This window comes from Osmerus mordax, chromosome 16 (assembly GCF_038355195.1).
Source record: "Osmerus mordax isolate fOsmMor3 chromosome 16, fOsmMor3.pri, whole genome shotgun sequence".
Classification (NCBI taxonomy): Eukaryota; Metazoa; Chordata; class Actinopteri; order Osmeriformes; family Osmeridae; genus Osmerus; species Osmerus mordax.
In genome coordinates, this window is record NC_090065.1 from 7,302,670 (window position 1) to 7,329,942 (window position 27,273).

Below are 27,273 nucleotides of genomic sequence, written 5' to 3' on the forward strand. Positions count from 1 at the left end.
GGGGGGAGAACATCTCAGAGGCTGAGGGAGATGTGAAGAGACCCTGCTGTGTGTTCTTCATCTGTACACCCGGCCGGACGTCTAATAGATCAGCGTGCATTATTGAAACAAAACTGTCTTTGTCTTTCCTTTTATTGAAAAATGAAACAATATACAGAGAAAACTGCAAGGACAATTTCACACGTTTGATCACAGTAAGAATGGACAAAGTCAAAGCTTAGTGTTGGGGACAAATCAAAAGTCTAAATGATCTAAAAGCAGGAGGAAGCACCTCTCTCGAGCTTCAAGTGCTATACAACCTATGTGACACTGGCATCTGTGTCTATTAGTTACATTGGCACAGCAGGTACACCTTATTAAAGGCTAGTCACTGGGACTACAATGACCAGAAAACCAGCGGTCAGAACCACACTTCCCATAATACATTAGTATAATTGCCTACAACTTGACACATAAGGATCTTTATACATTTTGCAATGATATAAAAGGTATGGCTGAACAAAAAACAAGTGTTTGTAAATACCCAGCTTTTTGTGTCCCAAATCTTGCCCAATCAGTGTGTGTGTGTGTTTGTCAAGATATCCTAGTCGCTGTCATCAGACCAGCCCAGCTCTATCATGTCCATAGCAGTGGCGGCCATGTTGATTTTACTTCCCTGTCGAACACTGCAGCTTGTCGACGAGTTCTGATTGGATGAGGACCGCATGCTCACCTGTACCCCCGAGTGACCTATGACCCCTATCTCCCCCCTGATCTTCTGGCTCACCCCCAGGTCGCTGCGCTGACCTCTGACCCCCTGACCTCTGACTCCTACCAGCTCCCCCAGATTCATGTTGATGTCCATGTCTTTTAGCCCCTCCATTTCCCCTATATCCTCCATGTCCAGAGACAGCATGTCTTCCAGCCGTCCCATCCCCCCCGGAAAGCCCTTCAGCATGGTCTGGAGCCTCCCTCCCTCCACCCCTCTCTCCTCCTGCCTCTGCTCCACTATCTCCACTTCCCCCCATCCTCCCTCCCTTTCCTTCTCTTGCTCTCCTCCAAACCCGCCCTGAAAGCCCCGGAGCATTGTGGTCAGCCTCCCACTCCTCTCCAGCCCTCCGCCCCTCTCTCTCTCCCCCCATCCCCTCTCCTCCCTCTCGACTAGTCCTCCAGGAAAGCCCCTCAGCACCACCTGAACCCTCCCCCCCTCCATGCTGCCGCCCTCCTCCTCTCGCTCCCTCTCCACCCATACCTTCTCCTGCAGCCCCCCCTCGCCCTCCACCTCCCCCAGCACTCCCTGGAACCCCCTGAGCATGGCCTGCAGCCGGCCCCCCTCCAGGCTCCCCGTGCCCCTCTCGGTCCCCCCGTCGAGGGTCCTCTCCCTGTCTCCGTTGCTCAGGGTCCTGATGAGGCAGCTCAGGCCTGCCGTGGCACAGTTGGACTCCTGGGACTGGGATCTGAAGAACGACTCGGACCCCAGGCCCCGAGGCAGCACCGGTATGGGGGGGAAGAACTGACAGAGACGAAGGGTGAAGGGAGAGGAAGGGGTCGGGGGGTGAGGGAGAGACAGGGGAGATGGGGGAGAGAGGGAGAGGATGAAGAAAAGAGACAAAGGGGAGAAAATGTAGGGAGAGACAAATACCTCGTCAATATAAAACACAAGAGGACCTATTAACATGATAGAGATGTTGAAGAACCATTCTCTGGGTTCTGCATCCTGTCAGAACACCACTACTGAGGTTTTCCACTCACAGGAGTGACATTGGACCTCTCCATGAGTCTCTCCTCCCACAGGCGCAGTCTCTGCTCTCTCTCCTCCAGCTCCTTCTCCTTGGAGCTCAGGTCTCTCTCCAGCGTACGCAGCCTCTCCAGGGTCGACTCAATCTCACACCTGCCAAGACACACACACACCTGTCAAGACACACACACTTTACTGACTTCATATCGAGATCTAGCAGCTGCCCAGCTCCTGCTTTTCTCTTCCAATGTTACAATGTTTTCCTCTAGGTGTCACTGTAAGGCTACCAATATGTAGATACCATAGACAGAGCCCCACACACGTAAACATCATCAACTCTCACAGCATCTAAATATAGACTGACATCTGACTCAGAACCATATCTCTCTCCCAAATTCCCCCCCCCCTTCACTCCACCCCTTAACCCCCTTGCCCTAGTTCTATCTCCTCTTCCCCCACACTCTCTCTCCCTTCTCCTCCGCCCATCCAGGTCTTTACACCACCCATGCTACAAACTTCCCTCATAATTGATTGCCTTACTGCATACTTCTTCTTATTATTATGCTGCATTATTGCATACTCTTGTCAAACTCGCACAGAATCTCTCGCCCCTCCCCCGCCCTCTCTCCCTCTTATCCCTCCCCCTCTGCTTCTACCTTCCCCTTGTCCCTCTCTCCTTGTCCGCTGTTCAGCTTTTCATACTTCACATATATTCTCCAGATTTCTGTCCACTCTCATGCTGCCCCCTTTGTTTCCTACACTTGACTTCTAGCTGGCCCCCTCAGAAACCTCTTGTGCTACCTCTTCCTCGCCTCATTGTTATCCTCCCTCTCTCTTTCTCCCCCGCACTCTTTCCCTACCACACTGTCTCTGACTCTCTCTCTCTCTCTCTCTCTGACTCTCTCTCTCTTTCTGTCTCTCTCTCTGTGGAAACAGGCAGGGTAGTGGAGGAATCTTACATGGAGACTTTCCAGGGGGCTTATTATAGACCAAAGCGCAGAGTACAGGGTCACACATTTAGCTTCACTCCTGAGAGAGTTTGAGAAATGTGTGTGTGTGCATGTGTGTGTAGGGTGAGTGAGTTAGTGAGGGACTGGGAAAGAGAGAGAGAGAGAGAGAGAGAGAGAGAGAGAGAGAAAGAGAGAAAGAGAGAGGGGGAGGGAGAGGGAGAGAAAGCCATAATCGGTACAGTAAGCAAAGTCTGAGCTGCCTGAATCTATGAGACAGAAACGAGAGAGTGCAGAGCTGGCTCCCTACACTCACAACCTTCCAGGAAACCCCTGGACACACACACACACTTACAGCCTCTACAGTCTGAGAAATGCTCATCTCCTTTCAAACAGGAATGTGGGTGTGCATACCTCCACTTTTCCTTGTTATGTAGGAAGGAGTTACACTGGTCTGGCAGCCGGCTGTCATTAGACATGGTCTCCAGGGTCCCCAGGACCTGCTTAAACATCGGGCGCTCCTAAAACACACACACATACGGATTCAAATAACACAATGTTTACTTGAGGATCATTGGATGCCATAATCAACGCAAATATTTATAAACGAATAAAACTTTCTGCCGTCTCAAACCTTCTATTGTGACTCACTAGTAAGTACACCATAGTTGTGTGTGTGTTAGAAATGTCATCCTTGACTCCTGACCTGTGCCCTCTTACCTTAGGCTCAGCCTGCCAGCATTTCTTCATGAGGTCTGCAAAGCTGGCTGGACAGCTGCTGGGAATGGTCAGTCTCTGGAACACACACACACAAAAGACAGACAAGACTACTGAGCAAAACCTTGTACAAGAATGGAAAGAAGCTCATATGACTTCTATGTTCACATTTAAAGTTAGAGCCCAGAAATTGAATATTCCTATCAAGGGTCTCCTTAAAATGAGGGGCTCTGGGCATGGCATCTGGAGTTTTCTCTTGGGATTACCACTTTAAATATCTCAGACAGAGAGAGTGGGGAAAGATAAAGCGAGAGAGGGTAGAGGGAAGTAAAAGGATAGGGGAATAGAGGAGTAGAGGGGGATAGAAGGAGAGCTGGATTGAGGGATAAAGGAGGTAAAGGGAGAGGGGGATAAAGGGATAGAGAGGATAGAAGGAGAGGTGTAGAGTGGGAGAAGGGGTAGTAGGAGAGGGGGACAGAGTGAAAGAGACTGTGGGTTATTTAGGGAAAGCAATTGGACTGGAGCCAACATCCTTCCCACAGTACCCAGGACTCATGTTCTCTGATCTGTGTGTTAGTTCAGGAGAGAGTGTAGTTTGTTGCTGCCCTGAGAGAATGAGAAGAAAGAGACTGTGGTGTGTTTGTATGTCATCCCGAGGGAGAAAGGCTGTTGTGTGCGCCTGTGTGAGGGAAGGAGAGACTGCTGCGTGTGTGTGTGTTATGGGAAGGGAAGGAGGTTCCATTGGATAAGTCAATTACTGGAAAGCATACCAAAACATAGTGCAACCCCTCCACCCCCAATATTGCTCTGGTTCTTTTTACACACACACACACTCTCTCTCACACACACACACAGTAAAAAATCTCCAGGCAGAGAATCTGGCACAGCTCCACAGTAGTGTATCCCGGCCTTACAAGAGCAGCGGGTTGACATCAGCCCTAAAAATACCCCTCCCCACCTCACAGTGGAAACCATGAGAGCATCACATTGTTCCTTGAGCTCTGTATCTGTGTGTATGTATGTGTGTATGTGTGTGTTGGGTGTGTGTACCTCTTGTTTCTCCACCACCAGCCAGGCTACCTGCAGTCCTTCAAAACCTTTGAATGGGACCTCTCGAGTCAGCATCTCCCACAGCACCTGACAGGACAGTTCCGAAAGCAGGAAGAAGTTCAGAGATACTCACACACTCACACACACACTCAGTCAACCACACTCACACAATAATCTCTTATAGGGCTTCTTGAAAAGAAAAACTCTCAAAGACCTCTGACATACAGCACAGTCTATACATTCTAACACACACACACAGCCTCACCACGCCATAGGAGTAGGTGTCACAGGTCTCGGAGACAGGGAGACTCTGGATGACCTCAGGGGCCATCCAGGGGAAGGTGCCCACCACGGTCATGTGAGTGGTGTGGGACAGGAACTTAGACGCTCCAAAGTCACAGATCTAGAACCCAACACACACAGAGCGTTCAGCACGACAACTCAGCCTGGAAGTAAACACACACACAGACACAGACACACACAGACACACACACAGACACAGACACAGACACACAGACACACACAGACAGACAAACACACGTGCTCGAGGTACCATACCTTTAGCACTTTGTCTGCTGTCACCACCACTGTAAAACAGACACAGGTGCATGGAGTCAGGTTACCAACGTAACACATTGGCATTCATAAAGGATTGACAGTTCAAACATTAGGTGAGTGTGGATGACAGTGTTTCCCATCAGAGCATTACCGTTGCGTGACTTGAGGTCTCTGTGAATGACTTTGACAGGAGCTTCTGCATGGAGGTAATGTATTCCTGTGTGAGGGCAATAACAAACACATGATCAAACTGCAGCCTCTTTTCCTCCAAACATCCTGGAATGATCTGGAAAGAAAGAACTGTGCATGTGTTTGGCATGCGTGTTACAGCAGTATGTACCTTTGGCAATGTGCATGGCCCAGGTCATGATCTGCTCCATGTCCATCTCCTCACTCTGTTCACTGGATAGGTACTCATACAGGGAACCCCCACTGGCATACTCTGGAGAACCCAACACAGACACACACAAACACACACATACCCTGTTGACCTTGGGCCACTAGTTCACCATCACACTTTAGAGCAGACACATGTAGACACACATTCACACACACATGCAGTCAGACTGTCCAGACCTGTCAATCCCTCCTTGGACTCATTTATCACAGAGAGTTGAGAACTGTCAGACCCAGATTAGCACCTCAGCAACACACACGGTGGCACACACATGTGCACACACTGATACATGCACATCTAGTAGGTATACACAGTCTGCTGTAACATATAAGTCTGGTGTTCAGACCTAGACTTGTTTAAGAGCATGGAAAATAACCCTGTGGAGGATAGAATAGGTCAGATGGTGTTACAGGAACCCAGGTTATTGGAGGTTGTCAGAGTTTTATTTGAACCACATGACCACAAAAAGACACATCAAAACAGCATGGCTTGAATTTCAAATGTTCTGCCAGTAAACTCACACACGTGCACTCACAGACAGAAAAACACACACGTTATTTCGACAGCGGTCTGACCTGTGACAATGCCGTAGTTTGGGGCTTCCAGAACAGCTCCATAGAACTGAATGATGTTCTTATGGCTGAGGACACTCAGAATCTCAGCCTGAAGACAGAGAGAGGGAGAGAGAGAGAGAGAGAGAGAGGGAGGGAGGGAGAGAGAGAGAGAGAGAGAGAGAGAGAGAGAGAGAGAGAGAGAGAGAGAGAGAGAGAGAGAGAGAGAGAGAGAGAGAGAGAGAGAGAGAGAGAGAGAGAGAGAGATGTAGTACCGTGCACAACAATTTACAGCTCACAAGAATACAGACACCACTGATTCCATTTGTGTGTGAGGGCAGAGGAGTCTTTGTTAAGCCTTGACCAGAGCACCTGCTCTCTGATTGCTCTTGGCAGGTCTGCTCTAGTAACCAGTGTTTGTGGCAGCATCTGTGTACAGTCTCAACCCTTCACACCGGGCTCTGACTCTGGCTGGCCAGAGACACCACACCAACATGGTAACTACGGCATCAATCATCTGACCTGACAGAGGCTACAGGTCATATTGCATGTGAAGCAACAACTCATTACTGACTGCCAATGTACCATGTATCCACTTCACTGAGTCATGGAAGAATTTATTATCATACATTATCAGTACACTGTTATAGACTGATACAAGCCCTCTTTCGTTTGAAAGAGTTGCTCTATTTTGGGGGGGGTTCTCTGTGTTCCTTGAAGGAGTTCCTTGTCTCCTCCTTGTACATGACTGCTCCTTCAAGGGTTTTGAATTAGAAGACGCACATTTTCAAAAACGTAGGTTGAGTGTGTGTGAGTAATGACAGGTGTGTTGGCTTGTGCTGGCTTTTGTTGGCAGTGCTCGTGGCTTTCACCTCCTCTACCAGTGTAAACAAGCCATGGCAACAGACCTCTGGTGATCATCACCCCCCAGAAGGAAGCTGCCAACCTAACCCACTGGCAGCTCCCTCAAGCCTGCCGGACACCAGCAGCCCCCCCAATGCTGGGCCTGTCACCCTGTCCAACACCCACTGAGTCTGGGCTTCATTCTGTGGCAGGAGCCCATCTGTGGAGATCCCTGGGTTCCTGCTGCGAGACTCCCACAGTCACAGAACCAGAGCTGACCTACACTCCCAACCCTCCCACACGCACACTTGCACAAGCGCACGTAAACACACACACACACACATACATACACACAGGACAGCCAAGTACTGTCTCATGCACACTAACTCAACTAGACCCACACAAAAGGAGGAACGGAGGAGCATTCATCAACAAATACTTAATAAACAATATAAGGGGGAAGGAGGGCAAGGGAGAGAAGAGGAATGGGGAGGTAAGTTCAAGATAAACACCACACTTCCATTTGGAAGACAACAGAGTGGGGAGGGAGTGAGGACGGGAGAGAGAGAGGGAGGTGGCTGTGTATAACCATTCACCCCTGAAACTATCATAGGCATGGGAGAAGCCATTATGGCACCGTGCTCTGACACATCAGTATGTCCGTACGAAATACACACACGGTCGCAGATACAACACGTGAACGGACTCAATATGGCTGTATTAGGAATGCCTAGGAGCCCTCAGTTCAATTGTATTCGCCTGTGTGGTTAGGGTTAGTGGTTGTGGTTTGTGTATGTGCCTTTGTGTGTGTGTGTGTGTGTGTACTGTGTCTGTTTCTTTCTTACCTCTGTCTCGATCTGCAGTAGTTTTTTCACGGCCACCTCCTTGTCCTGAGATATCCAGTGGGCTCTGTAAACACTGCCGAAGCTTCCTCCGCCACAGTTCTCATGGAAGCGCAGGTCCTCATGCTGGATCTGCACGAACGACGCTCCAAGGGACGACATGGCATACTGACAAACACACACCACCACCGCTGCCGACGCTCAGAACACACACACACACACACACACACAGAGAACCGAGCGGAGAGGGAGAGATTGACGAGAACCACCGGGGAATCGTAGCTGAGAGAGGACAAACTTCGGATAACAGGAGAGAGAAAAGGGAGAGAGAAGTTTGCTCTTGGTCAGAGTCAGCGAGTTATGGCTCACTCCTAGGCTCAGACAAGGCACCACACTGCCTTACTGTGGTGAGACCCTGTAACTGCACCTCACACACGCGCAAACACACACACAGATTTCCTCCTTCACACACACATAGGACTAAGATTTAGGGAGAGAGAGACAGTGTGTGAGTGTCAATAGTGTGTGTTGTTTGTGATTTATGGTCTGCCCTCGTTGGTGAGTGCATTGGGTCGTCCAGTGCCAGACACTCTGTTCAAATATGGTCGCTGGCATCCAGGGCATGCCTCCTGCCTGGGCTGGGAGGGCTGCTTCTATAAAAAGCACCGTACACCGTGCTTTACCAATAACACACACCATCACTCGAGTCTACTGTGTCAGGATTCTCGTAACACCCAGCTACTCTAGTTCCTGACCCTGGTCTCTCGCTCTGCGTCCAAAACCCCTCCAGCAGCACATCCAGCCGGCACGGTGACAGTGACCCAACCACACAGGAATGACCCCACGACATCATTAGCCACGGGCAGGCAGGATGACATCTCCTGGCTTAGGGGTTGAATGGCTGGAACACTTCTCACTTACAGGAGAGAAACTACTAAAGAAAGAACAAGAAGCTCAATATATTTAAAATGATTCCACTTATTTAACTTCTTCCACATTATTCCACAACTCCACATTGACTCATAGACTGTGTTGAAAATGATCTCACATGACTCGTGCTTGTTATATTGGTCGTTTTTATTTACAGGGCACACAGGCAAACTACACACATACACACTCACGGGACAGAGCGCCTCCACACAATGACATCATGAGCTCCTGTGGTCCAATCGGAAACCTGAAGCTTAGCCAGGCTGTTGCCACATGCATACTCACACAGAACGCAACCTGACACAACTGAGAGATAGGGCGGGACTAGATTAAGCTAATGTATTCAAAATCAAACCTTTGCCATTAGGTAGAGAAATACAGCGCTGATCACGGATCAGTCTCTAAGGAGCAGCTTCATCTAACACTAGAATTTGTGCTTTGATGAAAGAATGAACAAGGACGTGAACAAAGACATCTGAAACACTGTTAGAGCTGTCTGCCTCTATAAAATACTGTACTAATACTATACTCAGATATATTCAGAACACCAGATGTGTACTTTCTGCTTGTATAGTATGAATAAGAAGGGACACTGATAATTACTCAAAACAAGCTAAAATCATATCGATTTAGCATTTTAAACAGGTAAAAGTAGATTCCAATCACTACATACTCTCTCTTCTCTTCTATCTACATGTATCTGTATATTCAACACAGAGCAACAGAGACTGATCTACTTTAATCACATCGGTTCTGTAAAGGTACCGTCAAAGTGTGTACCGATGAGGTAAGCTGTGCTGTGGGAACCAGTACCGTTTCTACACAATCCTATGATTACTGAATGGAGAGATAATCGTACACAGTATATTACTCGTTGTAATGCATGCGGGATACTGGATTATGTTCAATCTGTATAATAGTTATATCTGCAGTTTGTTGAATAGTTGGTTGAAGCCATTGGTTATGTCATGTGTGTGGGGGGGAGGGATGAGGATAACCAGTCAGCATGGTATGAGTCCTTGATTGAAAGCCAGCCCATGATCGTTGAATGGGAGGGGCTACGGTACAGTTGCTGTGTCCCGGGTGGGATGCGGAGGACTCTGAGTGATGTCACAGAGATTGATGTCACAGAGAGTGATGTCACAGAGAGTGATGTCACAGAGAAGGCAGAAGCGGTGGGGCTCAGGTCCTGCGGGGCTCCAGCCTATAGGAGAGCTGCGTCAGCGTCCTCTGGTTGTCAATCACGCACAGCTTCCTGACGTAGCCACGCACCTCGGCGTGGGTCTTGTTGGGCTGACACACATCAGGGTCTGGTAGAGAGAGAGAGAGAGAGAGAGAGAGAGAGAGAGAGAGAGAGAGAGAGAGAGAGAGAGAGAGAGAGAGAGAGAGAGAGAGAGAGAGAGAGAGAGAGAGAGAGAGAGAGAGAGAGAGAGAGAGAGAGAGAGAGAGAGAGAGAAAGGGGGAGAGAGAGAGAAGGATGGAAGGAAGGTGGGAGAGAGACAAAGGGAGGGAAGTGAGAGGGAGCGCTCGTTGACGATCGAGGACCTGACAGGCTGATGATAAACAACAGATGCTGCCAGTTGATGAGAAGTGACTTACTGAACGGCTGGCTTCTGCAATGTCTCACTGCCCTGATCGTGTTAGCTATGATGCGCTGATAAGACAAAACCCACAGAGGACATCAGCACTTAGTCTTAAATGGTATCAGATGAGGCAGAGCAGATAATAAATCAGCTCAATGGATTAGACTCACCATCTTCTCAAAGTTCACCATGTTGTCTACGAATGTCTTGTTGCCCTCGTGAGTGAAAGTCATGTCTGTAGAGAACAGAATGGAGGATGTTCAGTCGTAATGTCAACACGATTGTAGAGGTAACCATGGGAACCCTATGGTCCCCCTCTGGTGTGTTCCATCTCTATGTCCTGACTCACCTTTGAGGAGGAGGGGCATGAAGGGGATGATTGGTGGTTCCAGTTTGGTCACAGTCAGACGGTAGGCCCGGTGGTTTCTGGATGGGTCCTGGAATCACACATACACACACACACACACAACACACACACACACACACACACACACACACATACAACACACAGCTGATAAAAAAAGTTATAATCACAATCATCCTCAAGCATCACCAATAAATCAAAATAACTTACCATCATACTCTCAAACTCAGCATAGAACTTCTTAAACTTGCTGGGGAGTTTCTACCAATAAGAGAGAAAGGAGAGTTAACAGAAATATACTTTTTCATGTTTAATGCAAGTAATGCATGGTACACTAGTCATTCTGTATGACCTGGTAGTGGTCTAGTAGTGGTATTGATATGGTCTAGCTTACCTCCCAGGTCTGACTCAAACGACTAACCGCAGGGTTGCTCATGCCCATAATGATGGCAAAGAAAGAGTTCAGGTTCTTAAACTCCCGACAGCTACAAACAACAACAAATAAACAAGTCAGACAATAACATCCAGTCAAGGAAGGTTTCTACCATTGTAGAATGGTTCAGTCCAGGATCCTGAAGGACTTACTGGGCGGCGATCTTGATGAACTTCTTGAGCAGTTGGACACGCTTGCTGAGCTGGCCACACAGACACACCTCGGTGACCACCCACAGCTGCACCTGGTTGAACCTGCGCAGGAACAGGTCCAGGTTGGCCGTGGTCCTCCGGAAGCTCTGCCGTCCAAACGTGTGGTAGAGCAGCTCGTGCTGGGTGTGTGTGTGTGTGTGTGTGTGTGTGTGTGTGTGTGTGTGTGTGTGTGTGTGTGTGTGTGTGTGTGAGGGGGGGGGGAGGTCAAGACACATAGAGATCATGATTGAGGATCCCTCATCTGATCCATCTGTTTTCATGTTGTTGTTGTTGTAGATGGAGAAGGTCCACCGGGCACTGTGTGTGTGGTCAGTACCTCGTGTACACAGCTGAAGAGCTCCCAGTCATACAGAGTCATCTGGTAGGCCAGGTCCTTGGAGCTCATCAGCTCAAAACTGGACATGGAGCCTGCCGAAGGACCCTCCTGGTCAGGTAGTGGGGTCTGGAGCACACACACACACACACATGAACCAATCCATCCAACCCCTTCCACAGCTATGGAGCCAAGTGGAAGCAGACCTGCTGTTATCTCACCAGAGCATTGAGCTGGTCCCTGGGGCAGGCGAACAGACGTCCGTTGATGCCCAGGGTAGAGAACGCTGATACGTCGTTGGGCTTCAGCATCTGCTTTTCTGTGATTAAACACACACAAACATGCAGAAACACACAGACACACACTCCTCTGTTAGAACCTGGCATACACAAGGATGTTTATTGGACTGAATGTCAGCATGTGAATGGGATTGGTTGCTCACCACCGGCAGAGCTGAGATGCACCAATAGCAGCTCGTCGCTGGTACCCAGTTTGTCGGCCACAGCGCTAGTCACCTCCCTCCCTGTGGCTGCCACGGCAACCCGGATGGTGGTGTAGGTGTGGTCACTGCAGAAGACCTTCAGCAGGACTACACAACACACGGAGAGATGCACTTGAAATCCAGGAAACTCGCTTAAATGTCAGCAGATGATCTATCTACTGAAGCTTTGAGAGGATTTTCTTTTTTAACACACACACACACACACACACTTACTGTCATCTTGGTTTCTGATGGGTTGTTTCTTGGCTAATCTCTCGTCTCCATTACTGAACTGTCTGAGAAGCATCTTCTGCTGGGACAGGCAGACAACATGAGGCAAGCACACACATACAGGCACACACACACACACACACAAGCATCCATCAAGCGGCAGACTCTACATGGAGAACCATCTGTCCATACCTTCTTCTGTGCGGGTCTTGGCCTCCTCTGAGCTGCATCACAGGGATAAAATAACAAGTGCCTGTCATCAGATCCAGGCTCAGGTGGCGGAAGTGAAAGGTTAGAGGTCAGGGATAGGATACTTACTGTAGTTTAATGACCTTCTCCAGGTCAGGAACAAAGTTATTCAGAGCTCTGAGCACCCGTGAGTCATTTGACACACTTCCGTATAACTCCTACAGAGAGGGGAAACGAAGCTGACTCACACGCATACCTGTGGGTATTTGTGTCCATGGTGTGTGTTGTGTGTGAGAGAGAGAGTTTCTACGCTACCTCCAGGAAGGTGAGAGCAGCCTGGTCCTCCTGCAGGAGGTATGAGTGTGCTGCGGCCCAGCGGAGAGCCAGGGTGAGGACGCGTCTCTTGTTGGTGACGGCGTACTCCAACCGCTCCTGCTCAGAGCCAGGGGGCGCCACAGCATGGTAGGTACACACAGAGTTAAAGATACAACCTGAACACTGTCTATCTGTACCACAGCATGGTAGGTACACACAGAGTTAAAGATACAACCTGAACACTGTCTCTCTGTACCACAGCATGGTAGGTACACACAGAGTTAAAGATACAACCTGAACACTGTCTATCTGTACCACAGCATGGTAGGTATACACAGAGTTAAAGATACAACCTGAACACTGTCTCTCTGTACCACAGCATGGTAGGTACACACAGAGTTAAAGATACAACCTGAACACTGTCTCTCTGTACCACAGTATGGTAGGTGTTGGACAAATACCGTGGCTGATGCACACACAGTAAGCAGTGAAGGAAAACAGACCTTGACATTTTTTTCTAAAGAGGGTAAAAAAGGAAGAGCGAAAGAGAGAGAGAGGTAGAAGGGGTCTGTAAGGATATTGTGCCATGAGGAGTGCACACAGCTGGCTGCTTGGCATGAAGATACAGTGCATGAGGACAAAGTCATCCACCGCAGGGTCTGAGAGAGAGAGAGAGAGAGACAGAGAGAGAGAGAGAGAGAGAGAGAGAGAGAGAGGAGAGAGAGAGAGAGAGAGAGAGAGAGAGAGAGAGGGAGAGAGGAGAGAGAGAGAGAGAGAGAGAGAGAGAGAGAGAGAGAGAGAGAGAGAGAGAGAGAGAGAGAGAGAGAGAGAGAGAAGAGAGAGAGAGAGAGAGAGGAGAGGAGAGATGGAGATATACAGACAAGATAGAAAAAGAGGGAGTCAGAGAAAAGAGAGGTAAGGTACAACATAGACCCATGGAAGAGTCAGAGACAAAGGAGAAAAAGAAATGAAGAGAATCCTATTAGAACAGGAATTATAGCTCCATCTCTCCTGGTGACTCTCTACCTGGTTCACTGTGGTGTGTGTCCATCCTCATGGTCTCCAGGAAATGTTCTAGAATCTTCTCTGGGGTTCCTGATATCACAGTGTACCTGGAGAGGACAGGTGAGACGTGGGTTGATACACACATTACACTGAGATGCAGATAATAAGCAGTTGTGCTTAGGTTTGGTTAGCTTAGCTCATCAAGCACACACACACAGGAACACATACTTGATGTTCCCTAGGGTCGAAGCTCGAGGGCTCTTCTCCAGTACCAGCACAGGCTGCTCATGTTCTTTCAGACGCACAGTATTGGCCTCCACGTCCTGCACACACACACACACATTCACAAACACACAGATTTATCTTTCTACACAAACGTCACGACAAATACATGTCTGCTGCAGTGCTGCCTCTCGGCCAGTAGGGGGAAACAAACACTTGTGCAGTGGCGCTCTACCCTGAGTATCCTGTTGAAGTCCTCCTTGTCCACTCGGAGGAAGTGACAGTTGTCCTCTCTGAGCACGATGGAGGCGGCACGAGGAGAGTCTGTCACCAGCGCCAGCTTCCCAAAGTCATCGCCCTCGTGGAGCGTACACACAACTCCCTAGGACACATGCCAACATGCACACGCACACCACACGTACGCACCCTCTTAATGAATCACAGCCTGTCACCCAGTCATAACCCTAAGTCAGAGTCAGACAGCGTTCACGTGGATAAGGATTGCGATGAATCATCTGTGTGTGTGTGTGTGTGCGTGCGCTTGTCCCTGGAGCATGTTTTTGCCAGGGATGACAGCGTGTGATGAGCTAAGCCTGTGTGAGCACCAGTGTCTCCAGGGGTGAACCAGTCAGCAGCAGGACGCCCTGCTGTAACCCAGCTATCTACTGCTAGCAGGCTGAAGGCTTAGACATGTGACGGACATTTCCATACCAGACAAACAACACACAAACACACACAGGTAAGGTACCTTGCCGTAGATGACCACATTGACTGAACCTTTCTGGATGATGTACCATGATGTGCCCTCCTCTCCTTGGTTAAATACTGAAAAAGAGAAGAGAGACAGTCACACACACGCACGCACACGCACGTACACACAACATGTCTCCAGTCCAGCCAGACTTACACACAGTGCCTGCTTTGGCGTGGGATTCGAAGATCAAAACGCTGGCCAACTCCCTCTTCACCTGCAGATCCACCAGACAGTATTAGCATGAACACAGACACACACACAGAGAGAGAGAGAGAGAGAGAGAGAGAGAGAGAGAGAGAGAGAGAGAGAGAGAGAGAGAGAGAGAGAGAGAGAGAGAGAGAGAGAGAGAGAGAGAGAGAGACAGTGAAGAGTAGCCACAGCACTCACCGTGTTGGAGAGGTGGGACAGGGCCTTGATGTGGAGCAGCTCATCATAGATGATCTCCAGGTCATCTGAAGTCCTCTGACCAGGCCTGAAGCAAACACACACACACTCAGGGAATCAAACCACCATTCCCCTGAGTTGCAGATATGGGAAACATCGGCTTGGTAGTAGTGTGTGTGAGTGTGTGTGCTACTGACGGTTTCCTGAGGATCATGCGGAGCAGGGCATCAGGGCCGATCTGGGCCAGGAAGAGGATCGTCTCAGGCAGCTCCTCCTCACTCTCCCTCTTCTCCTCCTCGCTAGGCAACGGTGTGTCCTCTTCCTCGTCGTCAAGGAAACGGTAGAACAGGTACTTGTCCTGGAACCCCAGCTCCTGGTCCACTGGAGGACGCGTACACACACACAGTGTCAGAATTTCCCGTTCATACATCACATCAGTGTAATAGGTGCTTCTGAGTGTGAGAGTGTGTGTTACCATGGTTGAGTCCTCCCTCCTCCAGCAGTGCCTGCCACATGCCCACTGCATGGGAGCGGGTGTGTACACAGGCACTCTGCTGTACCAGCCAGTCCACCAGCTCTGTACCCACACAGCACTGCCTGTAACACACACACACACACACACACACACATGTTCCACAGTATAGGACTGTAAGCATAAAACACATGCTGTACACACGTACATGCACAAGCGCACACATACTCACACACACGCACACACACTAACCTGTATGTCTTCAGGTGGTATTTCCTGTCTCGTATCATGTGAGGTGCCCTGGAGAGGATGGCGTTACGAAGAACCTTGCCCCCTCTCTGCAGCTTCTCTGACGGAACCTGGAGAACGCACAGAAACACAAAGTAGAACCCTGGCGTCGTAGAACCCTGGGACACAGGTCGCGGAGCCATGTGTTCAGGAATGGTCCTTTGCGTCTCCACACCTGGCCCGGCTGCACTGTCACAGCACACACCATCACTTGCTGTCACTAGCAACGCTACAAGTCATGTAATTCACAGTTGTCATGGAAACCACACCACTGCCAACAGTGATGGTGGAGAAATGAATTGGAGGAGGTAGAGACACATTCACACATCTGCAGGTCTCTATCACACTCACCACACAAACACACACACACACACCACACAAACACACACACACACACAGCTGCGGATGCTCGGTTCTACAAAGGAGGTGCGGATAATTGGGGCAGATGGTGCCTTTCTTGTATGTGCATGTATTAAGTACCATTAGCATTTCTACAGAGGCAGTGTGTGTGTGTGTATACATAGGTGTGTGGGTGTGTGTCCATGTGTGTTCTTGCCGCTACTATCTTTATGAGTCATCACCACTATAGTAGCCTCTTACTGACTACACACACAAACCCAATATTTGTGCACACGCTTTATTCACCCAACGAGCAGAGATTAAAAGGGAGTGTAACTATTAGTCTCATTCTATTAGGATCAGGCCAGTTCAGCTCACAGCATGTACATGTGTCCCAGCAGGGGCTTCTGGGAGAGAGTACCAACCTTGTGAGTCTTGGACATGATGCTGAGAGGGTCAGAGTTCATGCTGTCCTTATCTGTCAACCCTGGAGGGAGAAAGAGAGGGGGAGGAAGAGAGAATAAATGAGAGGGGAAAATAGCATCATCTGCGAGTTTGTTGTATAATATGCAATATTTGAAAAACAACCGTTTATGTCAACAAACAGGCAAATGTAAAAAGTGTATGTGTGTGTGTGTGTGTGTTGGTGTAATACTGTGAATGTCTACTCACGATCATTGTTGGATGCACTCTCCATCGCTCCATAAGGAGGGGCCAGCAGGCCGGCCATACACTGACGATACTTCTGGAATACAACACAACACAACATGATCCTGCAGCTATCAATCCCACACTGGCATAGCTGTTAAAACCAACTACTACAGCATCATCCAATAGGCTGGTCTGGCCAGGGCCTGAGTACACTGCTCAAAACAGGCCTGCAGCCTTTTACATCCTCTCTCTGAATGACCATGCATTACACACACACACACACACACACTCACACACAGTGTTTCAGACGAAAGCCCACAACAAGCCCCTCTCGATACAAAGCCCTTTGTACACCCCGGATCATTTACATATGGAACATCTCACATTACATAAGACACACACACACACACAGGATGCTGCATTTGAATAAGGGTCAATGAGTGTAAAAGGACAAGAGCAATGTGTCTGTGCTTTCTTCTTCACCACAGTATGTTGCTACTCTTTTTTCCTAAGTTGACCACACACACACATACACAAACACACCCACACATACAGATGCATCTTCCAATGGGGAGCTTTCATTAGCAGTTTTCGTCCAGGATTATGTAATTGTACGCTCCATCCGTCTGCTCTTAGGTCATTACCAGGCAGCCCCATGCCCCAGGGAGTCAACCAGCAGACACACACACACTTGATCTCCCTGTGATTCTCTCTCCCTTCATCTTGCTCCGATGTACGTACACACAGACACAAACACAGGAAGACGGTTCCCCATCAAAAGCTTTGCTGCCAAACCCTCCACAAACATCCCCTTCTTTCTACTCCTCCCTCTGTCTTACACATGCAAAGAAACACCAATCAGCCTCGGACCAAACCCAGCAGTACAAACCTAAGTGTATCACAGCGTCCACTGAGATGTCAGAATCAGATCAGAATGGGATTTATTAGCCATGAAAGTTTGCACAGACAAGGAATTTCCTTTGGCAGGAAAGTGCATACAATAAACATATAGGGACCTAAAATTTAAATATGTGGACTATCTATACTAAGGGTACATAAACTAGCAGTACTAAGTGGAATTAGAATTAAATAAAATACACAATAAAATAAAATATAAGCTGCCGTAATTAACAATATAAAAATATAAAAATATAAAAATACAAAAATACAAATATTACAAAAAATACAAATGTACAAGATACATTGTGATCCAGGTGATTATCCAGGTAATCCATAGACCGAGGAGAAGGGAGACTCACCAATCACAGCCAGCGCTGCTTGTCTGAAGATGAAGGGTCGCTTGTGGAGAGGGAAGCCCCTAGCATCTGCCCTCTGCTCCTTCACTACTCAGAACACAACAGCCACCAGCCAGCATCCTCCTCACAACCTAACCTCAGGTCTCCTCACCCCCCCTCACACACACACACTCGCACACACACACACTCGCACACACAAACACTTGGACATTGGAAAGTTCTCTCTAAAGCAGCGCTCCCCTTCTCGGCTGGTCCCTACGAGCTCGCCAAGAACACAAGCGCTCTCACACACAGGTTACCACGGTGATCAGAGCCTTTCACTGACTGAGCTGCACTACTGAGGAAAGAGAGGGATGGTTGGAGAGGAAAGGGGAGGGAGAGAGGAAGAGGAAGAGGGGGGCAAAAAAGGAGGAGGGGTGGAATGAGAGAGTAAAAGAAGGGAAGAGACAGAGAGAAAGGGGATTACTAGAGGAGGGTACAGGAAGACAGAGAAAGACTTCCTGAGTGGGGCAGAGAAGGGCAGAGCAGTATACAGACGTAGGTAAACAAGGATGAAAGAGAGAGAACAAACCAGAACCCAAGAAGACTGGAAGTGCTAGACTGCAGTCAACACGAACTGTCGAGCCCGCTCACAGCTTTACAGGGTGTTACTACTGCATTTCATTATCTTCATTACAAATCATAATTGGAGACCAGAGCTTTTAGTTCCATCTTTTTAGCAACTGATAAGATGACACACACACAAAGACGTGGAGCTACGTCCTTTCTCTCCTTTCTTAGCACCACACCGTACCATACAGAGCACACTTAGACACACACAGCCAGTGCATTACTGTCATTGTTAACGCCCAGTCCGCCTGGTCATTTAACTACCCCATTAGTCCCTACACCATTCACTGCGGGCTCACAAAGGGGACAATAAAGGGCAGGGTGTATTTATGACCTAACGGTGTCTAATCAGCCCTGCCATTTCAGGTACATGTGAGGTTCAGTGGCATCACTACCATCAATGCTCCTTTTATCCATTAAAGGTTGGACCATCAATAGCAAACATTCTTACTTTGTTTTTGCTGTGAGGGGTCATAATCACGGAACCTTTTCATCATTCTGCCACTCATCCCACTTTCTCCACAACTTTTAATACCCACAACCACACACACACATGCACACACACACCACTTGAGGTTCACGACTGACTGGGTTCTAGTGTTTATCATGAACCCTGAGGGTGCAGCAGAAAGAGCCTCTATAAGAAGCTCTACATGAATACACATATAAGCACACACACACACAAGTACACTGACACACAAACACACCCAAACATACGTACATACACACAGCCCTTCCGGTCGGCCTAGTCAAACAGGATGAAGCTGTTACTGGTGCATAGTAGCTGATGTTGAGTGGACATAGGGGTTTAACTTGGGGTGGACAGCCCTCTAAAGGCCAGAGAGGTAACTACAACTGTGTCTTCAAAAAGATGCAGGACGTAAACACTGGGATTCACTCTCTTACCTCCCAGAGGTTCTTGAACTCTCTCTGTTCGATGCGGAGTAATTCGCTGGTCTCTCTGCTGACGATGGTGGCATGGCGAGGAGTGTTGTCAAGAATGGACTCCCCGAATGCTGTCCCAATCCCCAGGGTGCAGATAGTGACCGCATCCTTATCACACACACACAAACACACAGATACACACACACACAGAATTATTTAACTCAGTTCACTTGTAAATCAGTGATGTTTGTAATATAAAACCCCCATTTTAAAAAGAAGTTTAAAACCCCCTTCATTGCTTAGGATCAACCTAAGCTAGCTTGAGTATTACTCAAATTGGCACAAACAACCACAATTCTTAGAACAGCAGGAACATGAGATGTCATACATTATCATCATTACCATGAAAAGACTCAGAGAGCTGGCTGATTAGAATACTACTTAATTCATGTAATATATTCATTTATGAAGGGCTTTGGAGTGGTGTTTTGTTAAGAACTTGCTCTGGGGAGGGCAATAATCTGACCACTCAGAGACAAGGACACACAGAGGCTTTGAAGACAAAAATAACCAATGAAGGACTTAGAACTCTGTAAAGAAAGAGCTTTCATGCTGCTGTGATGTGATGTGAAGAGCATCCAGAAGTGGGCCAGTGTACAGTACTGCTGACAGCCTGTCTAACTGCCTCTGTTGTCATCCCAGCGTCTCTACAGACACACTCCTCTATGCTCTCTAGTCTCCCTCTCCTCTCTTTATGACACAATTCTGGATCTTTGTATCTCTCTAACACACACACACACACACATTGTCTCCCCTCGTGCATGCCTTTTCCGCTAAACTGTATGTTAAACGCAAGCATGCATACACACACGCAATATTTCTTCCATACAGCGTGCGCTGTATCTGTCACCTACGCACACACGTACAGTGCGCACACACACACACACACAAAAACACACACACAAACGCTTGCTCTAATCCACTTGTGAACCCCCTCACACTTGCAGTAACAAGCATAACCCTCAGAGGGGCTGTTACTGAGGCACAGCAGCTTTGCTGGGATCTAGCTGGCGTGTATATTTTAACACGGATACCGTAGCTAATGTAGCACAACCATGTTAGCATTAAGAGCTGTACATGCTGCTGTACAACAGAAAACACTGACAGCATACACGACTGTAGAGGTCCAGTATAATCATGGATTGAAGCATTTTGCTTCAATTGAATGGGTTTGTTCTGGGTTCATCAGCCTAACACGAGCACAGGGCAGCAGTAAGAGAGTGTAATCTTCATCACACCTGATTTACCTGGTGGTTGGCAGTCTCTGACACTTTGACATCCAGTGAGCCAGAGAGAACAGCATACCAGCTGGTGCCTATGTCACCTTGCCGAAACACTGCACAGAGGAGTCACAACAGCTCACCATAGCGAGGAAGCAGGACACACATGGGCTATACTGGGTATATGTATGTGTGTGTGTGTATGTGTGTGCACATTTGTGTGTGATATGATACATGCAAGTATGTACTTATAGACAGTACGTGCAGAAGTGTGCGTCTGTGTGGTGTGTGTGTCGGTGTGTGTGTCGGTGTGTGTATACAGACATACGTGTGATGCCCTTCTCCAGGTATTCGTAGAAGGCACAGGAGCAGATCTGCAGGAGGAGGGAAGGGTGGAACCTCTGGAAGGCTTTAACCCCTCGCAGCCTGGTCAGAATGATGTCCACATCCTCTCCTGAACGCTCCGCTGGCCTGTACAGAGAAGAGACCATGTCAACAGTGTGTGTGTGTGTGTGTGTCTTGCACAGTATCTCGGATAAAGAGCTTCAGGCATTACTTTTCTCAGCTCAGGGCCCCCTGCAGAGTGTAGATGTAAGAGCTCATTTGTATTGCTATTTCTAAGACACTAAACACACAGACACACACACAGACATACATACACACACATATATCTGATCTAATAGCTTATACACACAGGCCTGTGATATGTTAATTTTCCAGGGAGTCAAAACCATTCAGGGACTCACAGAGCAGTCTGTGTGTAGGGTATTGTGCTTATCTCTCTAACCAATCACTGGTGTGTGTGTATGTTTATTTGTGTGTGTGTGTGTGTGTGTGTGTGTGTGTGTGTGTGTGTGTGTGTGTGTGTGTGTGTGTGTGTGTGTGTGTGTGTGTGTGTGTGAGTGTGTACTGAATGGCTAATGCACCCTGGATGTCTGCAAAGACCTAAGGCTTTTTTCATCTCTACTTATGTTTTATTCTATCCCAGCTTTCACTGCTTTGTCTGTGTGTCTGCTTTCAACACCATCCACCCATCCATCCCTTTCCCCTCTGTCCTTTTAGACCTTCACTGCTGTCTACGAGGAAATGAAGATGAACGACCCTTTCAGAAATACCTCTTTCTATTGCTTTACATCACCATTTTTCTTTCTCTCCTCTATCACCTGCTTTCAGTTATCCCCACGCCCTTCGCATGGCACAACTGCCCTCTTACCCCACCCAAACACACATGCACACTATGAACCACTCAGGGCGGCTAGAGCAGTTGACTGTCCTCTATCAGTACAACCGAACACAGGCCGTGCCTAAAGGGCCAGAACAAACTAGAATGATACCCTGAAGGCATGCATCTCTCTCTGTCTCCCTCTCCCTCGGCTGACTCATCTCCCTCTCATCCACCTACTCCTTTTTGAAGTCATCCTTCCACATCCCTCTGCCTACTGCCCTACAGGGTTGCTATCTAAGTGGGGTTAATCATTTAGACAGGTAGACTCCCACATAGGATACACACACACAAACACACAGTACACACAACACACGCGTTATTAGCTAATGGTTTAAGGTTAAACGATGGCAGCAAAGCCACCATAACCTCTTATGTGTGGGGCTGTCTCCCCCTTCCTCTCTGTATCCTTTTCTGCCTAGTGGAATCTGTTCTCGCCAGTGGTCTGAGGCTGATATGGACTGAGAGCTGCTAACACAGCCTTTCACCTGGGTCCTATGTCAAACACATCTACTGTTACCTTCTCCTCCCCCTCTCTCATCCGTTATTCTTTAACTACCTCTTGCCCCTTCTTTTCATGTCAGAGGCAATGTCTGAGTTTAACCTTCTGTTAGTTAAATCAACCTGACGTACATCCTAGGATGTATACAACACACACTTAGAGAGCAGGGCAGAGCACAAGTTCCAGAAGGTTCCTCACATTCCTAAATATCTTGACACACCCTGTCACTATGAGGTATTCATTGGTGAATCTGAAAATATCACTCCTTTCAAATCCACACCAGCAGTTCATAAAAAATGCAGAAGAGCTGCTCCTGTATATTCCGATCAAGGCTTGGTGTGCAATTCCCAGGACTAAGCCGTGACTGGGGCACTGTCCATACACTTCCACTATCAACACTCTACCCAGATGAGCCCTTATCTCATATAATTCTAACTCACTGTCAATAATTATCTCCTCGACACACACACACACACATGAACATAAACACACATCACCTGTCAGTAGCTGATGGCTATGGCGTTGTTGCTGATGTATTGATTGGATGGGAGACGTTGAGCACAGTAGTATTGAACGATCTACAGTAAGAGCATGCCCAGAGTGACCTTAGCTTAGCTAAACCCAGCCTGCGTTTGGCTCTCAGGAAACAAACCCCATTAGACAGAGGAAAAGGACAAAGAGATTGTGAAGGAATGATGAAAGATATATAGTTGATTCCCACCGTGTAAGGCTATGTAATGTTCTCTGTGCTTTCACACCTTTATCAATAGCCACCTAACTATTGAGATACAATCCACAATAATCTATAATTCTACTCTCGTAGTCAGAGGGAAGAGGGGGGAGCTCAGGTTGCCCATGGTTACCTGAGGATGTCTCATTAAAATGTGTATACTGTATGTGTGTGTATTCATGTTTGTGTGCTTACATAGTCCAGGGGTGTCTTGTACAGTAGATTATTGCATCTCCTTTAATTGGTCCTTTTATTAGTCCTAAATTGGTCTCTGTAGAAATATAATTCAATGTAATATTGCTTCTCTACTTCATTTTAGCATGATTGATAACTGTTTCAAGTCCAGTAGCCTACACAGTACCACAGCCAGTAAACATCCTCTAGCAACAGACCAACAATGGATCAACAGAAATTTGCCAAATCACTGCTACTGGCCTATATTCAACTTGTCCAGTCAGTCTACCGTGAATGGGTGGGCAGCAGCCTGCTTGCACGCTGCATTCTCTCAATAAGACCCTGCAAAATAGGCAGACAGCTTGTTTCACGCCTTTATATTCCCAATAATTGGCTGTAATTGAATAATCCAAATAGGTGAAGGCTATACCAAAAATGGGTAGGTTATTCTATGTGCGTGTTTAACACATCAAAAGTAAGATACTTCTAAGTCATTTCGTAGCCAGCGGTTAATTCTGTCAATGCGTGGTAAAAGGAATCCCACTGCACCTCGAGCCACCAACGCCTTTCCGACCGCGTAGAAATAGAAAACGCAAATAAATAGAAATGTGAATTATTTGACAGATAGTCTACCGTTATAACCATTACTGATGTGTTAAAACCATATGAAATCTAAAAGGGCGACAAGAAAGCTGGAACATGTCACTGACATCTGATATGCATTAACAAAGCGGTTCCCATCGCACACGCGCGCAGCAATCGCCGGTTACTATATCACGCTGACGCCACTGAATGAATCAAGCAAGAATTCGAAAATGAGACGAGCACGAGGAGGACATGGCCGAAAGGCGGGAATATACTATACCCACCTCTTATCCAGACAGCAGATCCATTCAGCCGATGGGGACGAGTTGGGGGACGTTTGTACCGCGACCATCTTCCTCGGGAATGAGTGTGAAACCGGGGTGGTACAGGAGACTCTCCGGTCCTCGGTGGTCGTAATGAGCTGAGCTTGCGTCCCCTCCCCGCCTCTTTGTGATCTGTGAGGATATAGAAGTCAACGTTTGAGATTCAACGCAAACTGTAAAGCCTAACCTACGTTAGACTTTTGGTTCATTTGCCGTTGAAGAGTAAAATGTTCAAGTAATTAACAGGCAACGCTATGATAGATTACCTATTTTCAACAGTATTTGAAAACAGGACCGCTCAGGTGAAAAATTGGTCCTCAGCATTCCTCTTGGCCAACAGCATCAAAAGTGGGTGAGGTAGGAAGATGTAGGCTAATGAAAATAATTAAATATAGCCAATAATGTGGGTGTAAACCAGAGGAAGGGATAATAGCCTAACTAAAGAAATGTAATCCTGGCCAGAGTAATTTGGCAAGTAAACAGTTGTAGGCCTACCATACTCCACATTATAAAGTCCGAATTAATTACATTGAATAAATATTGTCATTCTGCCCTGTGTGGTCCTATGATGTGATGAAATAATCAAAAGTGGAGGGAGGAAGACAGCCTGCCATCACTAAGATGGCTTGTCAGCACAATGACAGTGTCAGGCAACAGTGGGAGGAGGGTGAAGAGAACCAGGAAGTGTGTGAGGTCCAGCCAGTTTTATTGGCTGAAGACAGATGTGTGTGTGTGTGTGTGTGTGTGTGTGTGTGTGTGTGTGTGTGTGTGTGTGTGTGTGTGTGTGTGTGTGTGTGTGTGTGTGTGTGTAAGAGAGAGAGAGGGAGAGAACAGTAGATCAAGAGACAGAAAGATGGGTATAAGTAAAAGGGTATAAGTAAAAGGAAAGGGTAATGGGACGAAAGAAAATGGGGTAGTGAGAAAAGGACAGATATTCTTCCACTACTGGTTGCAGTCAGCTCTTGAGGCGGTGGATGTTTCTGTTGATGAAGGAGAAGGATAGGTAAAGTCTGGGAAGTAAACACACATTTTAACCCAGGAACACTGTATTAGTTCCACTCCATCAGGTGAAATACCTGCATGCATCCCGTCCTGTCAGGTGTGTGTGTGTGTGTGGGGGGGGGGGGGCTGCATCTGCTCAAAATATGCATGACTGTGTTGCTGGAGGGTGATACAGGAGAGCCTCTGCTTTAAGTTCAGGTAGAATAGCTTGGTGTGTGTGTGTGTCAGTGCCAGCTGTCTGAAGCAAGAGATCAACATTATTAATGTGCCCTCTCTACAGTCGTGAGATATCTATCAACGTAGCGAACGTCTCGTGTGTATGGGTATGTCTGCAAGAGTGAATGTCTGTGTGATGACATGAGGGCATGTAAAGTAGGGCAGTGTGTGTGTGTGTGTCTGTGTGACCATCAATAGTAAAATACAAGTCTGCAGTATTAACCTGTGGACAGCAAGTGGCAGTGTTGTAGAAGAGCCTACATCCGCATTAGAGAAACACATCTGTTTCTTTTCACCAATGAATACCTCAAGTCTAGAGAATGTGAGTTGACTGTATTTCTGCTCCATTACCTGTTCACGCGTAACAACAATAAAGCAATAAAAAATGTTGTTTGTTTATGTGTCACCCAATGGGTGGTAAAATACTGTGTGATATTTTACGGTCAGCTGATAAACTGTATAAACTGTATGATTCCCCTGATGGGAGTGTGAATCTCTAAATATGGTAGACTAAATAGATCACCATCTGGGTCACGATTGTCTGCCAAACTCAGCCCACAGCTAAGAACACTTCTGCAAATATACACATATACAAAAATATACTGTAAACAAACACACACATAGGCCTACACAAATATATCTAAAAAAGATGCTCACTCTACAGTATTGTGTTTGGAGTGGCACAATATATGTGTTTTATGCTCATTTTTTCTGTGGTTGTTTTTGTTGTTGCTGATTTGTTGTTGCTGATTTATTTTGTCTGGGTGATTACAGTTCTATGATAAGGCTAAACATCTCATCTCCAAAGATGAAAACTCATCAACACTGGCCAAAGCCTGACTATACACTTGCAATATCTGAGGCCAGTTAAGGCTCTCCTGAACAAGATGATGAACAAGATCATGGCATGTGATCTCTTTCATGAGTTAGTCCTCAAGCTGGCTCAATATGAAGAAAGGCAGTTATCCTTCCCTTCTCCATCCATCCGTACTGCAGTGAAGGGGGGATAAGTGCTCCCTTTTACCCACCACTTTCAATTAGTTCGCCCACCCACCCCACCCACTTACTTTCCCTCTTCTTTCTCCCCCTTATGTCTCCTGATGTTCACGTTCTCCTTCCCTCGCTCTCTCGGTTAGCCTCATTCAGTCTGTGGCTTTGTGATTGGATGATATTTATATCATATCTAGGTCCCAGTGCCACCAGGGAGAGACAGGCTCCAGAACCAGGTCAGAGGAACCACTCTGCCATGATCCAGCTCGGTCCACTCCGTTCTGTCTTACGGGCAGCTCCACACAGGCAGGTACTGCAACACTGCTCACACCAGCATCACACGTACAGATAGACACACACAGGTAGACAGGCTCACACATATACTGTATATAGACAAGTAGACAATGACAGAGACACATATACACATGTAGGTAGACAGACCCCATACACACAGGTTCAGGTAAGAAGACGCATTCTGGACTTGCACTTTAGCACAACTCACTGGTAAATATGTTAACAGTCAACAGTCCAACTCATACCTCGGCACCCGGGAAAAGAGAGTGAACCATTAGAGACAGAGGTCAACACTCCAGTGAAATGCATTTGGTTTCAGGTAGGTACTTTTTTAGATGCTTTTTTTGTTTAGTAAAGAATTGCGTTCTGCAACACCAGCCTACCTTAATTGTGACGTTTTATGAAGATTCCCACAAG

General features: G+C 47.5%; 2 protein-coding genes across 2 annotated transcripts; both read right to left on the reverse strand.

The window, feature by feature from the left end:
- Nucleotides 1-116: 116 nt before the first annotated feature.
- On the reverse strand, nucleotides 117-7,818 carry LOC136958872 (mitogen-activated protein kinase kinase kinase 20-like). Its single transcript, XM_067252997.1, has 11 exons — nucleotides 7,626-7,818; nucleotides 5,962-6,049; nucleotides 5,330-5,431; nucleotides 5,141-5,206; nucleotides 4,990-5,018; nucleotides 4,697-4,834; nucleotides 4,432-4,518; nucleotides 3,385-3,459; nucleotides 3,079-3,185; nucleotides 1,732-1,870; nucleotides 117-1,492 (listed from the first exon to the last, which is right to left on the reverse strand). The coding sequence occupies exons 1-11, from the start codon at nucleotides 7,782-7,784 to the stop codon at nucleotides 584-586; spliced, it is 1,899 nt and encodes a 632-aa protein (XP_067109098.1). The 5' UTR covers nucleotides 7,785-7,818; the 3' UTR covers nucleotides 117-583.
- An 874-nt stretch (nucleotides 7,819-8,692) lies between these two features.
- On the reverse strand, nucleotides 8,693-24,383 carry LOC136958873 (rap guanine nucleotide exchange factor 4-like). The gene is made up of 29 exons (XM_067252999.1): nucleotides 24,316-24,383; nucleotides 21,147-21,289; nucleotides 20,846-20,934; nucleotides 19,560-19,706; nucleotides 16,810-16,882; nucleotides 15,763-15,982; nucleotides 15,514-15,635; nucleotides 15,236-15,419; nucleotides 15,042-15,126; nucleotides 14,808-14,868; nucleotides 14,649-14,725; nucleotides 14,136-14,282; nucleotides 13,895-14,001; nucleotides 13,700-13,785; nucleotides 13,254-13,332; nucleotides 12,674-12,824; nucleotides 12,488-12,576; nucleotides 12,384-12,393; nucleotides 12,173-12,251; nucleotides 11,900-12,046; nucleotides 11,679-11,743; nucleotides 11,461-11,586; nucleotides 11,085-11,263; nucleotides 10,894-10,984; nucleotides 10,710-10,760; nucleotides 10,485-10,572; nucleotides 10,306-10,370; nucleotides 10,152-10,206; nucleotides 8,693-9,862 (listed from the first exon to the last, which is right to left on the reverse strand). The coding sequence occupies exons 1-29, from the start codon at nucleotides 24,381-24,383 to the stop codon at nucleotides 9,735-9,737; spliced, it is 3,012 nt and encodes a 1,003-aa protein (XP_067109100.1). The 3' UTR covers nucleotides 8,693-9,734.
- Between the last annotated feature and the right edge of the window lie 2,890 nt (nucleotides 24,384-27,273).

Bases quoted from the DNA above. Each gene is read 5' to 3' on its own strand.
- LOC136958872 (XM_067252997.1), bottom strand. From the start codon at position 7,784: ATGTCGTCCCTTGGAGCGTCGTTCGTGCAGATCCAGCATGAGGACCTG. The intron at 4,835-4,989 runs GTATGGTACCTC...GTTGGGTTCTAG, and splicing joins CAGCAGACAAAGTGCTAAAG to ATCTGTGACTTTGGAGCGTC. The intron at 4,519-4,696 runs GTGAGGCTGTGT...CTGTCCTGTCAG, and splicing joins ACACCTACTCCTATGGCGTG to GTGCTGTGGGAGATGCTGAC.
- LOC136958873 (XM_067252999.1), bottom strand. From the start codon at position 24,383: ATGGTCGCGGTACAAACGTCCCCCAACTCGTCCCCATCGGCTGAATGG. The intron at 11,744-11,899 runs GTGAGCAACCAA...ACGACGTATCAG, and splicing joins GCATCTCAGCTCTGCCGGTG to CGTTCTCTACCCTGGGCATC. The intron at 11,264-11,460 runs GTACTGACCACA...ACACACACCCAG, and splicing joins TCTTCAGCTGTGTACACGAG to CACGAGCTGCTCTACCACAC.